Source organism: Antennarius striatus, chromosome 13 (assembly GCF_040054535.1).
Source record: "Antennarius striatus isolate MH-2024 chromosome 13, ASM4005453v1, whole genome shotgun sequence".
In the NCBI taxonomy this organism is placed as follows: domain Eukaryota; kingdom Metazoa; phylum Chordata; class Actinopteri; order Lophiiformes; family Antennariidae; genus Antennarius; species Antennarius striatus.
The window spans coordinates 9,352,737-9,367,794 of NC_090788.1; the positions used below are offsets into that span (position 1 = coordinate 9,352,737).

General features: G+C 36.5%; 1 protein-coding gene across 1 annotated transcript; it reads left to right on the forward strand.

Moving 5' to 3' along the window:
* Positions 1 to 1,119: 1,119 nt before the first annotated feature.
* Positions 1,120 to 10,713, forward strand: grk1b (G protein-coupled receptor kinase 1 b). Its single transcript, XM_068331275.1, has 8 exons — positions 1,120 to 1,307; positions 2,961 to 3,673; positions 4,509 to 4,636; positions 4,921 to 5,078; positions 8,415 to 8,498; positions 8,639 to 8,763; positions 8,899 to 9,100; positions 9,281 to 10,713. The coding sequence occupies exons 2-8, from the start codon at positions 2,975 to 2,977 to the stop codon at positions 9,562 to 9,564; spliced, it is 1,680 nt and encodes a 559-aa protein (XP_068187376.1). The 5' UTR covers positions 1,120 to 1,307; positions 2,961 to 2,974; the 3' UTR covers positions 9,565 to 10,713.
* The last annotated feature ends 4,345 nt before the right edge of the window (positions 10,714 to 15,058 follow it).

Below are 15,058 nucleotides of genomic sequence, written 5' to 3' on the forward strand. Positions count from 1 at the left end.
ACTATACTATACTATACTATACTATACTATACTATACTATACTATACTATACTATACTATACTATACTATACTATACTATACTATACTATAATATAGTATGGGTCATACTATTAGCTGGCCCAAATACATAGCTTTTCGTTTCATTCACGACAAACCCTACCACTGAGCCTAATTCTAACCCAAACAATTAGTTCACTGAAACTCAGCCACAGTTTGCATATATGGGTGACATCATGAACTGTAGTACTTCTTAGCAGCTCCTAGTAACAGATGTAGAATACTTGCAGTATTATCATGGTAGAACCTGAATAACTTATAATGTTCAATTGTTTGAGCTGAGTCTGATGTTGAGAGAAAATATTTCAGGAAGGTATGAATTTACATTGATTTATGTTTCCGTGTTAACATAAATACTACAGATCTTGGTTTTTCTTTATCCACAAATACCTATTATTATCTTAAACTTACTAAAACCAGCATTGATTGAAGCTTGATTGAAGTTTTGTGTTTGTGATTATTAAGAACCCATCTTTTCTGCTTGATTTTCAGACAGATTTCCTGGTGTTTGATAAAATTCTGCTCTCTTAACTACATGATCTAAATTCCTCTTGCCCATTTCCATACTAAGTTGCTAAGTCAGTTTATCTTAATTGGACCCATTAAAATATTATTCCTGTTCTTATGCATGCATTATATGGATAAACCTGCAGCATCTATGATCAATTTAAACAATACTATGCCTTACAGTTAGGGTCATGCAACCATGATGAGAGCTTCGGATTTCACTTTGCTGTATGAGTTCGGCTTCATATATTTATCAGTGTGATTTTTCTGGGACTGAAAAGTCCCAGAAAAGGAAGATAGCACAGTTACAATCAAAAACTGTTGAAACAAAGTGAATTTCTTGTTAATTCCTATTGAGTTTGTGCATGATTTATCATCAGTAATCACTCCTGCTGCTGTAACACTAATAGCTCCTGCAAGTTGCTCTCTCCAATAACGTTAGGGTGTAATCCTCACCTACTAATGAACAGCCAAGTAGGATTTCAAGTGCAGGGTAAACCTCGACCTGATGCCCCAACCTTTTCATCACAGAACGCTGTAAGAACGAGGGGAAGGAAGTGAAAGGTCGACAACTTCAAAGACAGAAAGCATGTTTGAGACCCTGGCAGACCAGATATGATATCTGTTGTTGCTGGTTGATGGAAAATCAAGGAACACAGAATACAGCAAATTATAAGCCTCCTTGTTTAATTTACTGCCTTCAACTTCTGCTTTTACTCCCTTCGAGAGCAAGGAAAAACTGGTGAGTGCAACTACACCAAAATCATCTGTGTGTCAGCCTTTATGCAAATGATGTTTTTCTTTGTCAAAATTCCGTTTTATTGACATGGATATTTAATAAATAAAATGTTACGTGTTAAATATTCCCTTGCTAAAGTTATACAGTTATTCAGATTCTTTTCCTAAAATGTGAAATAATTGTTCAAAATTACAAAACTAAACCTGCACAAAGATTTGATTTGACTAGAAGTTGCTAATTTTTTATATTTTTAATTAGATAAATTTCCTGAGTAAAATCTCTGCAGAACAACTGAATCAACACTATTTGTCTTTAAACACAATGAGGTCAATCATCTTTTAGCCTCCAGTATCAAGAGTCAGTGTTAATAGGATTACTTCAAAGTCAGGAAAGCACCTGCACAGCCAGCAGTCTCACTTTCAGCACCGCATGTACCAGGTCAAGAAAAAGCAGCTTATATACATGAAATATAAACCCTAAGGAGTTAAGTGAGAAATCCAGTGATCCACTTGATATTTCCTGTCCTATTTTCTTCAGGGAGGTATAGGAGCCTTGTAACTTTATGCATTATAATGCATACATTTGGATTGGTTCTTCAATCACTTTTTAGTGATTTGAAAAAGTGGATAGAACCTCCTAGAAGAGAGAATAGCTGAAACTGTGGGATGTAAAAAATAAAAATCCATATAACCCAAGAGGAAAAATACAAACATAAAATATATTTAAACTGCACTTTGAAACTGAGAGGATTGACAAGTGAACCTGGCTGAGGAAGTGAAAAAGACTTTGGATGCCCATTGCGAGTTGATAGTCTCCTTCCTGGTATTGCATGTCCCCAAATCCCTCACCCGGTGTCAGTGTGTGCACATACATGTGCAAACAAGGTTAGTAGTGACTTTTGACTTTTGAGCAGCAGGGTGCAGCAAATCCCAATATTTTGCTTTTACTGAAGTCTGTATTTTATTATAAGGACAAAGTTTCTGCCATTGATTATTCTCTGTATGTAGCAACTGAACTGAGTTAGCCTCTGTAGAGAAGGAAGACCGAATTTCAAGGATTTACAGTAACTGAAAATACAAAATTACCAGAGATACACACACTATTGAAATGTTACTTTTAACTATCACCAAAAAAATCATTCTTATTATATGTAATGCTGGAAGTAATGCTAACTAGATAGAGAGTGTAAAATGCTACCATGGTTGCTCAGTCTTGATATGGATCGCCATCAAAATCATACCTTAATCTCCAGAATTCATAATAATTTGTTGAAACCAAGTTTTGTAATCCTGCAAACAGACAAACAATTGATGTTTGCAGTCATGTGACTTCCTTTGCAAAGATGAATATAAAAAATAAAAGCAAAGTTAAAAAGATGTTAAACCTTATAGGATGGATAAAGAAACTCAACATTAGGAACAGCAAACAAATCATGTAAATACAATTTTAAAAATACAACTTTCTCTGCTAAAGATCCGAGAAGTTAGGACGATTGAAGAACTTCTTTGATGGAGTGTTAGGTTTAGAAGGGCTTGAAACCGACAAGTGATTCTCAACAAGGAGATAGAGAAACTGTAAGTGTAAAATCAAATGTCAACTACAACACTGACAGCTTTCAACACTCACTGACTTCCTTACTGCTTTCGTATTTTCCAGATAAGGGTGCAATCATGGACATCGGTGGTTTGGAGACAGTGGTGGCAAACTCTGCCTATGTTTCAGCCCGTGGCAGTGTGGATGGAGCTGCTGCAGCTACTATGCGAGACAAGAAGATGCGAGCCAGGCTGAATCTCCCACACATCAGAGATTGTGAACAGATGAAAGCAACTGTAGACAAAACGTTTGACAGCATGTGTGTCAAACAGCCCATCGGCAAGCGCTTGTTTCAACAATTTCTAGACAGTGATACAACCCATAAAAACGCTGGGGAGCTGTGGAAAGACATCGAAGACTACACCATATGCCAAGAGAAGGACAGAGTTCAGAAGGCCCAAAAAATGGTCAATAAATACTATGAGTCATCTTCAAAGAGTTTTTGCAGCTTCCTGGAGGAAAAGGCCGTCGCTCGCGTTAAGGAAGACTTTAAGAATGTCCGTGGGGATCTTTTCAAGGAGAGTGAGAAGCAACTGCTCAAACACTTGGAGAAGAAGGCCGTAGATGGCTTCAAGAATAGCATGTACTTCCTTCGTTTTGTTCAGTTCAAATGGCTGGAGAGCCGGCCTGTTGATGAGGAGTGGTTCATGGACTTCAGGGTCCTGGGTAAGGGTGGATTCGGGGAAGTGTTTGCTTGTCAGGCTAAGGCAACTGGAAAAATGTATGCCAACAAAAAGCTGGAGAAAAAGAGGCTGAAGAAACGCAAAGGCTATGAGGTAAAGTGACAGAAACCGTAGCAGCGGTCTCATTTGATGTAAAGAGTAGAGGTTGTGACAGTTGCCCAGTGTTTGCGGTGGCTAGTTTTTAAGCACAACAGCTCAATGCAAAGAAGCTTGTGAGTCAAGAACGCACAAAGCAGCTCAGAGCTAAACAGAGATGGTTTACCACTGCCTCTAAAAGCATCAGTGGATAAATATCTTTAATTTTGCTGTGTGCCTGCCATTAGTGAAAGGCAACTCAAAGCTGGTCATCTGCAAGCTTGTTTTGGTCTACTAGTAGAAAAATGTTACTTAAAGTCATAAGATCTCTAAATATTAATCATGTTTTTTGTAATCTGGCCAGTAATTGTATGAATTGAGGGATTTTTGGGAGATTGTAGTACCACTTTTTGCATCTTCACAATACCATGTAATAGAATTATACTGTAGAATAATCACTTGTTTTTAGCCTGTATCTCACTCTAAAACTTTTTCCAGCCAAAAGACCACCACTGAAATTGAGTCGCTTTTATTGTTGAGATATGACAGATTGATAATTCCACAGGAGGAATTGTAAACTAAAAAGTTAGTCCTCAACATTAAACATGCTACAATATGCTAATCTCTTCGTTATGCATCAGAGATCCTCTCATGATGTACCTGTAAAATGGGCTCCCCATTTTAGTGATAGCATTCAAATACCAACGTGGACACTAGAATTTTATTGGTTTTATTGCTCTTCATACTCTGAAATATTAAAAAATGGGAAGTTCTCAGTAGAAATCGTATCTGCTTACATGTCTTGCCTTTGTTAACCGTAACCATCATGTTCTGATGTTTCATTCACGTTTAGGGAGCAATTGTGGAGAAACGTATCCTTGCAAAAGTTCACAGTCGCTTCATTGTGACATTGGCTTACGCCTTCCAGACCAAGACCGACCTCTGTCTAGTTATGACCATCATGAATGGTGGAGATCTCAGGTGCTCAATATTAACATTATGCAAATTACACTTGTACAAACTGAAGTGTGTAGACTGAGCTAAACACTGCCATTTAAAAACACTGCAACGCACTAGCGCCTGTACTTAACAAAGAAACCTGTGCTCTCTAATCCCTGCTAATCAGTCTAAGGTAGATAAACCTCAGCTAATAAACATACTGGGATCTCAGCTACATTGTGCTACATGCTTAAGAATAACACAGCACTTCTTGATGACACAAATGCTTGTGACAATACAATAACATCTAGCCCTGTTGTTCACAGGTTTCATATGTATAACGTGGATGAAAAGAATCCCGGTTTCGATCAGAAGAGAGCGTGTTTCTATACTGCTCAGATCATCTGTGGTTTGGAGCACCTTCACCAACACAGGATCATCTACAGAGACCTGAAACCAGAGAATGTACTGCTGGATGATGCAGGTGAGAAGTTTTCTCTGCAGCTTCTCATGCATCTGCATGAACACACTGATGGTGAAGCCTCAAAGTTCCTGCTCTAAACCAAGGACCTTTTGTCTAGTTCTAGTATCGCAAAGCCAGCTTTGCAGGCTAATGAACTAAATGGATTTACACATGATGCTGGTTCACTTTCAACTGAACTAAATCACCATGTAGTGTATTTGCAGCTCAAAATTGTAATTAGGTATTCAATTAAAACTCATATTAACTTGTGTTCAACTAGTGGTATCCCTAGTTAAATGAAATCATCATCATCACTCTATTGAATCCAGTAACCACTAAATACAATTATTAAAAATCTTATTTACATCAAAGCCAGTGAATAACAGCTGAATATTTTAAGATTTAATTTTTCAGTACAGTTTTACGTCATAAGAAAATCAGAAAAATAATATTCAGATGTAAATAATGTATTCATAAAGAATATTTAATGACGTGAACTCAGTAAGACAGACATGTAATTAATCTCATATTTGATTAATGTTTGTTTGGGGTGGATACTTTTCACAGGTAATAGTTGTAAATTCATTAGCCATATGCTACACTGTAAAACACAGTAGCATTGTTCAATAATTAACTGGCAGGAGATTCAATTATAAAGTAGTGTGTGGCAGATTCTAAGAGTAAATATTAAATTACTTCATATTTCTTTAAATGAATTCACAGTTCATCACTGATTTTTAAATTTACACCAATTTCTAATGGCAGTATTTTAATAGATGACAATGTGTTAACATTATTACATCCAACTTCAAAGTGTTAATGTATTGCGATTGTCAGTGTTCGTGTGTTCGTCCATCCGTTTGTTTGTTTGTTTGTTTGTTTGTTTGTTTGTCCACCAAATATCTTCACAACCGTTGCAGATAGAAAAATGAAACAAAAAGCACAATACTCAGGTGGCAATGTGGATGAAAGTCAGACGATGACCTTGACTGAGAAAAGAAGGTCATGGTCTAATTTCAACTTTTGTACACTCAGGAACTGGATAGGACAGAAAGACGAGGGAGAAGGCCAGTGTAAGACCCTAGATCAAAGCTAGTTCACAGCTTTACAGTGATCAAAGGCCCTGTCCACATGATGCCGGAACTTTTTGAAAACGCAACTTTTTTGTTGCGTATACGCTTTCTGTCCACACGACAACGCAGATATCCGGAATGAAAACGCAACTTTTTGAAAACGCTGGCCTAGGTGGATTTTTTTTAAAAGCTGGGTCTGCGTTGTCATGTGGACGGTGTATCTGTAACTTTTTAAAAACTCTGACATCTTGCCTGCAGTGAAAACCGCTGTGACATCATACTTATGGGCCCGTGTGTACAAACATGATGGATGTATGAACCTTGTTGATGGCAGCATTCTTGCAGGCGTTTTGTGACAACAAAACACGGAGGATTCCTATTGGATAAAATTTGACTCAATGCTGCCACCACATGGTTTGGCATGCTTATAGCTGTCTTCGAAAACACATTTACGTGTGGACGGAGATTTTTTTGAAAACGCTGTCGTGTGGACGCGAATCGTTTTCGACGTGTTTTCAAAAAGTTGCGTTTTCAAAACAATCCATCGTTGTGTGGACGGGGCCAAAGTGTTTCACAACTCAAGCCAGGATGTGCCCATTTACACACAGAAGCTATTACACAAGATTCAAAATAGAACAAATATACTGTACTTCATGAGTCTGTCATCAAACCCGTTTGACTAAGTGTCGAGAACCTCCTTCTCTGTTACTTTCCTTATTAAATTAAAAAAATTCTACTATAATTATACTAATGATAATAAAAAAGAATACATACTGTCAAATTAGAAAAAATATATACTTACGTTCGTTGATAAGGATAATGGTACACCATTAACTAACACGTTGAGGGAGAGCTACCGAGTTTGTGTGAGGACCCAGATACCCCTACCACTAGAAAAACCCATTGAAAGTCTTGACTATGCCTCAAACACAGTAAAATATTAACACAATTACATGGCAGTCATCATAGAATAAACGTGTCTATCACAATTGTGACATGCACACATTCAGGAAAAAGAATGTTTGAAGTTTCTTTGAATTCTGTTAAACATTTTCTAAGAATGCATGGATAGATCAATTTCCTTACCAAATCTTATATGGTAGCCTGAGTCACCGATTAGAGCAAGGTCATGATAAAAATAGCAAGTTATGCTAATCAGTGGAAGTTTCCTTACATTGTAGCAGAGATTGCAGCAAGTTTGTTTCATTTAACTCCCACAGTTGTCTTCATCTTCCTACAACTTACTGTTCTTACAGTCATGATGTAATAAATTACAATTTGTCCCCAATTGTATTGCGGTTTGCACCAGTGACCTCACCAATGTGGTGAGGTTCATGGCTGGTGAGGCACTGATTTCATCATAAGTAGATTTACAAAAATATTAACCTACAGTTTAGCTTATTCACCATTTAACTAGCAACAGTGAGTGGGTTATGTTTAAGTTTAATAGCAGAATTACTTACACACACAAAATGTAACACACAAGTTAGCACATTTGATTAAAAAAAGTTAGGTTGTTACCTATACGTTTTTATATGTTACATGTACTTATAAATGAAGTACATGCGCTGATCCTTCTAAAAAAATAAATAAATTTGAGTTGAGATATGTAATCCTCCATTTTTATAGTAAGGCAAGGTGAGCGGGAAAAACAGATGAATGACTGCACTTGATGGTAGATCGCAGTTTACTGTCACTTCTTGTACGGCCGAGGAAGAGGAATCCTCGGTCGAATTTTCCCAGCCGTTTCAGGACTGCTCAACTCAAGAAAGACGTTACACACATGCAGTTGTTGACAAAAAACACTGCACATTAGCTAAATTATGGGAATTTAGTTCATAGAGCAAACGTGTTTGAACATTTTAATAGCAACATATATTAGTATTATGATAGATAGTATTACGGTCTCACTGTATAACTACCAGCACAGCTAGTCGAGTAATTGTGCAATCCATGGTGAGGCTCTGCTGGCTGGTGCCTCACCACAGGTTTCTGCTCCATATTTCAGTGGTAAATGTGAAAATTTTGCGATTTTGAGTAAAAATGACCTAAAATTGGTGACATTAAACAGAAAATAACTTTATACTACACATCACTGGATAAATATAACCATTTCATAAATTTATTCAGTTTTTTTTTTTTCTTTCGTGACAGCAGGTGAGGCACGGCCTCACCTGGTTTTCACCATTATTACTGTAAGACAGTAGAATATTTTGAAAATTTAACTGTAAATTCAGGATTACATTTTACAGTGTACTGTTGTAATCAATGCCTTTCCACTCAGGACACGTCCGCCTGTCAGATTTGGGTCTGGCAGTTGAACTGCCACCAGGAAAAAACACAACAAATGGATATGCAGGAACTCCAGGTATGTGAAATAATCCAAAATTATAAGTGAAAGATTTTTTTTAAATGGCCCTTTGGAGAGGAAGCTCTTCAAGGTTAACTGTGATCAACACCATTTGAGTTTTTCTACTGTGTGTTGAATTCTGTTTTCTTTGAATATAGGCTTCATGGCTCCTGAGCTGCTGCTGAAGAAGGACTATGACTACACAGTGGACTATTTCACTCTTGGAGTCACCCTGTATGAGATGATTGAAGCCAAAGGGCCATTTAGAGTACGAGGAGAGAAGGTACTAAACATACAGTATGTTCCATAGATGCAGATCAGGAAACTTTGTAGTGCAAAAATATCAAATCTCCTCTTCGCAGTTGGTCTGGGGTTCATTCTTGTCAAACCAAACATACAGAATGTTTTTCTTTTTTAGGTTGAGAACACTGAGGTAGCTCGCAGAATCACAAAAGATCCAGCTGTGTATTCACCAAAGTTTAGCAAAGAGAGCAAGGACATTTGTGAAGGCCTGTTGGACAAAGACCCAGCAAAACGCCTCGGTTTTAAAAATAATTGCTGTGAGGAGCTCAAGAATCAGCCCTTCTTCAAAGAGATTAACTGGGGTCGCCTGGAAGCAGGTGGGCAATGAGAATCCTCTACATACAAGTGAAACATGCTCATTCTATCAATGACCTTACTCACTTAATCACATTGGAGAGAGGCTACATGTGGAAAGAGTTTATGGATAATCCAAATGAAATTAGAAAAATGCTTGTTATTTGCGACTTGCACTTCATGTCAGTTGTGTTCCTCTACAGGTATGCTACCACCACCATTTGTCCCTGATCCAAGGATGGTCTATGCCAAAGACATTGATGATGTGGGCGCCTTCAGCACAATCAAAGGAGTCGTCCTGGATAACAAGGACACAGAGTTCTACAATGACTTTGCTTCTGGCAATGTCCCAATCCCCTGGCAAGAGGAGATGGTTGAGACGGGAGTGTTTGGAGAGCTGAATGTTTGGGGAGAGAATGGCAAGCTGCCCAGCAACCTTGATCCAAACTACGTGGAAGCTAAAGGTGGAGGATGTGTGATTCTTTGAGTAGCAAAAGACTGCAACAAAGCAAAGGAAATAGGATCTATAAAACCAAACCTGTTTAGATTAGTTCTGTGCTCCAATGGTGCCACTAACTCCTAACTCCTAACTTGTGTAATCTGTAATTTGTACATTAATCTGTTATTTCTTAAATTAATTCATGTTAAATCTATGTTACATATTGTTAGGTAAACGGACTTTTATCCCGAAGCCCACCCAGAGCAGTTGTGCGTGTTCAAAACTGCAAGGAAGAACAAGAAACAAACCGTCTCGTTCATCAAATATGTATTTTTATCCTAATACAATATTTCTAAGCAGATCTGGGTTCTCTGTCCCTAACACAAAATCTGGTGTTGTCTGAACCGTGACAAAGGGCAGGAACAACACATTCCAGAGAACCTCAGATATTTATTATGCCCGTCTCCAGGCTCCACCTTAAGGATGAGCCGCTATACATTAACATATGCATCGTGTCTTTCTCTGGCTGGTTGTTTGTCCTTATTTGGTTCTCCAGTGTCAGTCACCAGTACCAGTCTCACATACCAGTCTCCCGTACCAGTCTCCAGTGTCTCCACCTACAACAAAGAGCCAGACAAATTACACAGCCGGCGTCCGCCGCTAAACAGTGGACGCCCATTACACAATGTATTTAGCTATATCATTATTAGATGAAATACAAAGTAAATACAAACCTGAGAATATATTTGATTATATTTTCCTTCAATATTAAGGTTATTATTTACTTTTATTACATCTATAGTGTTGTTGTACATGCGGTTAAAAGATACGATATTATATAAACAATATTGATATATTGTAGTTGCAAAAATGGCTGTATCATTGCTACATATGTAAATATTGCGTTTAGTAGTTATAGATAAATTAATTATGTACATAGAAACCGCATTTGGTGTTAAAAAATTCACTGTCTTTACAATATTACTGTAATGCAGTAATTCTTATTCTTGTGTAATTCATAGTCTTGATGTATTGTGGAAATAGTCTTGAATTAGACAGAAGAGGTAAAACTACTTAATAAAATCCAGCAAAGCATAAATATATTGTATGATTTGAATCTCTTTTTGTTTTTTTAAAACTTTTTCAACGAATGAAGAAAGAATGAAGAAAGGACAGAGAAAAGAATGTTTCAATGATGAATTTCTTTCTTTCCGCAAATTTCTACCTGCTTGTTTTTAAATCAGAAGTACAAGAAGCTTCAGTCAGAATAATGTAGATGAAAATGCAGATAGATACAGTCCTAGCTTTAAAGTATGTCATTTGAAAACCCACAATTGCCATCAGTGACAATCTGCAAACCTTATCAATCGCCTTGAATTAGACAGACGGCCATACGCACATATTGAGTCTTGCTCGTCCCATTTTATGTAGTTCTTTTATTGTTTCTAAATCTTTTTATTGTTATATGATGTTTGAGGTGCTCTCAAATTCATTTTATTTTAAAATGCTTTCATAAAATGGGACTCCCAAATGGAGATATAGATACAAAGACAAGTATTCAGTTGATATTAAGTGAAATTAAATCATAATTACATCAAAACTTACAACTAATTGAGTATTTTCTGTCATTTTTTAAATATCACTGTACAGTTATATAAAAAAGGACACGGAACCACCCTTATGTCTATGTTAGTGTGAGTTAGTATGAACCCTTATGCCATTTTCATTTGTTACTTTTGACAGTAATCAGTATATCAGTATGTAATCGGTATAGACAGTCTGTGCATCAAACCAAACTTTAACGGTGATGATTTTCTGCATGATGCTATAATTTAGGTAACAATATGTCTAATTTTTATTGAGATTAAACATTAACTCAAATCACCACCATACCTTTTTATTGAGATTGGCTTAGTATTTTAGGCAACAGTTAAGGTGAAATATTAAACCACACACATCAAAATTTTATAGTTAATCTTAAATTAACAGTGAGCAATTCGGCAATAAAAGCTAATGTGAGATTGCATTTAATCATGCGTGTCTGTAATGCCGTTTCTCCAATTGGCAAAGAAAGATGTGAATTTGAGCAAAAGCTGCTTCTGCTTCAGTTTTTTTCAATGATCGACAGCAGATCCTGTCTGTCCAACCTTGTTAATTAGATTATAGTAATGGCCTTATTACAAGAGCCCAGAAACACTCAAGTGTCCGCCATGCAAACCAAGCCTCTCTGCATGTGTGTGTGTGTGTGTGTGTGTGTGTGTGTGTGTGTGTGTGTGTGTGTGTGTGTATTCATGAAACAGAGAACAGAGACACGTTGCGCTGTAGTGTATCAGTCACAATGATGGATATGATGATGTTGAAGCAATGACTTCACCGAAACTCTGTTACATAGAGTACACAAATCCTGACTGTGCAAATTAATACAAATGTTACATTATTTAAACATCTTTAGCTAAGAACACATTAATCTGCTCAGAAATGAATCATAACCTAAATTTAGTTCAGTGCAGAACTGCACAAAGGTTTTTTTTTTCAGTTATGTCACATTTTAAATGATGGGAGTTTATGGACAATTAAAGATATTGCTTCACTCCCCGATCAATATAATTTTGTACCTGACAGCATTTATTATTGCTGATGTTGCGCAGGTCACATCAGTACAGTGCTGGCCTCCACCCTCCTTACATACAACATTTAATTCAGACAGATTGAAGTGCTTTAAATGTGCAGTTTGTAGGACTTAAAAGGATCTACTGGGAGAAATTATATATTCCTAATTATACTTTCATTTATTTAAGATCACATAAAAGTAAGATTTTTCAGTATTTATAAAAATCCTTAAATATCGTATGAGAGAGCAGGTCCAGGTCTCCCATGCTCTACTGATGTTTCTACAGAGGGCCACAAGGGACAAACACGAATTTTAGCTTTAGATGGTGCCTCTCTGAACATTATTTCAGGTCATCCATTAACATAATAATAAACTTTAGAGCAGTTTATAATCTGAAGAAATAGATTGAAATCTTTGTTTGCAATGGGCACTCATACATTAATGATTAAAATAAAATAACTATAATGAAAACTTGTATTTTTATTTAAAGATAACTTATATGACAGAATAAAACTATAGCATGTTAAAGTTTTTTATCATATTTTTTGCAGCTTGCCAGTTAGAATATTTTCTTATTATTTATTGGATTATTATGAATGCAGTAAGAAGGGGTTTGTATTTGTTGTTGCAAATTAGGTGTGAAAATTTGTAATTTGCTTGTGTTCTCCATACCAGGATCACCATCAAGCTTTTTAATCCAGTATGTCATTAACATTCTTTAAAACCACATCAGCATTTTAAATGTTATGTTTATTTGAGGGTATAGCATTGCATTGGTGTTGATTTTCAATATGTTAAAAATTTTGGCACTAATCATAGGCATTACCAACATTTACACATGTTTTACATGAAATCTGTCCTGAATTATTGTGATGGCCAACTGATACATGCCAGCAGCAAAGCTTTTAAAATGTGTGTATATACTGGGGAAAAAGAAAAAAAAAAGATATTCATCATTTGCATTTCGTGCACACAAGAAAAGTCTTCTGACTGGCAGAAGTGTTAATTTCAGGCATATTCCTGTGTTTTATTTCAATCATTTCTCATTTATGTGCCAATATACTGTATATGCCTTCATTTTAAATAACAGACCTTCATGTCAGTGCTGACTTCAGGGCACCATGTCAGTGTCTGGAAACCCTAAGGCCATATATGATTAATTTTATCCGAACTTTCCCTTTAAGCATAGGGGTCAGTGCGGACACGACTGAATAAATACTTCAGCTGACTGAAGGGCAAGCGAATGAAATATTAACAGACAAAAGATTATGAGTTGAAGCTTGAATGTCTTTTCAATACTGTATATGACAGTACTTTGAACTGTGCTTGTGATTACTCGTTGGCAAAAGAGAATTCACATTTGATAAGATACAGACAGTAAATGTTGAGTTTAAAGTTTCTCATAAAGAATGACATGACTGAAATGAAGAGTGACCATGTGTCTTAAAACTCACCTGTGCTGCAACTATTGGAGGGGTCTGTATACAGTAAATACTAATTTGTGCTGCAGTACTTCTAAAAATTACGTTTTGGCATGTTTCCACATGTCAGTTAATGTATAGAGGCAATAATTTCATCGTAAGGGTGCATTAGAGCAGCCAGAACTTTAGCTAACTTATTTTAAGTGACAGCACTGCACTATTTAAACATGGCATTTCCAAAGAGCAGCCCTCACTGTTGAATCTATATGCTTCAGATTAAAAAAAAATGAAGCTACAAAGAGCAAGACTTTCAAGACATCTTTTGTCCTGGCACAGACTCGTTAATGCTTAACCGTTGCTAAAATAGAAACTTTCTGCATTCAATACATCACCCACCATCAGTGTTTGCTTTGCCATCAATTAAGGATTACTACATTTGCACAGGGAACTTAAATGACCTCACTAAAATCACAAGCTACCAATTCCTCAAAAGGGGATACAGGCAGCAGAACAAGATGATGTGAGGAGCCAAATAAAAGACAAATGATGCCCGGAGTGAACTTGAAGGAGAATAAGGGCATCATAAGGAATGATTTGCTTCATCATGAAATATTTCCCTCATGGACTCATTCTTGCATCTTCCAATTCATTTGAATGAGAAACTGTCTCCAATTGTTTTATAGTTATTGCGCTTATAAAATATTTTGCAATTACGACTGTAGACAAGCCTCTTAAAACATACCTGCTGAATAAAACAATGCACTGTTATATCAGCTGTCACCGAAAGAAGCTTCAAAGAAATCAGTGTGAAATGATTGCAGCCTTTTAAATTTCTTGGCACGAGGATTTAAAGGTGTGATAACTGAGATTATCTCTGCCTCCAGTGCCAATCAGAAGAGGAAAAAAGTTCATTGTATGCTTACATTTCTATGGTAACATGCCAGGCCCGAGAAATGTCATCAATTTTGGGCGGGAATAGCAGACTTATAATGTCGCTACAGCCTACAAATCAATGCTCAAATTAGACCAGGTTTGAGTGCATGAGACAAAAATCCTGAGTCAGTTCTCACACTCTCAAAATGTATGTCAGATACAGAAGCTGTGAATAGAGCTCCTCTCAGAGCAGTATCTTTAGTTTTGCTAATTATTAATAGAAAATTATTTTCAAGATGAAAGACTTCATTGAGATTATAGCACTTTTCCTGGGTTTTGTAAGCTGGATATTGGTTTTTGTATCACTAGAAGATCAATATTGGAAGGAATCCACCACAGATGGCAGTGTAATTACAACTTCCACACTCTACGAGAACCTCTGGATGTCATGTGCGAGTGATTCCACAGGGATTTATGACTGTCGCGAATTTCCATCTCTTTTTGCTCTCCCAGGTAAGTCAAATCAGAAAAAAAAAAAATTCTTATGGTAATTTTATAACTATGAATATAACAATTGTAAAATTGTAGAAATGTTTAGAAATTCCTAAATTTCTAAAAATTCTAATTTTTTTGAAAC

Coding starts and splice junctions, on each gene's coding strand:
- grk1b (XM_068331275.1), top strand. CDS start 2,975: ATGGACATCGGTGGTTTGGAGACAGTGGTGGCAAACTCTGCCTATGTT. Junction 3,674..4,508: donor AGAAACGCAAAGGCTATGAG/GTAAAGTGACAG, acceptor ATTCACGTTTAG/GGAGCAATTGTGGAGAAACG. Junction 8,764..8,898: donor TTAGAGTACGAGGAGAGAAG/GTACTAAACATA, acceptor TTTCTTTTTTAG/GTTGAGAACACTGAGGTAGC.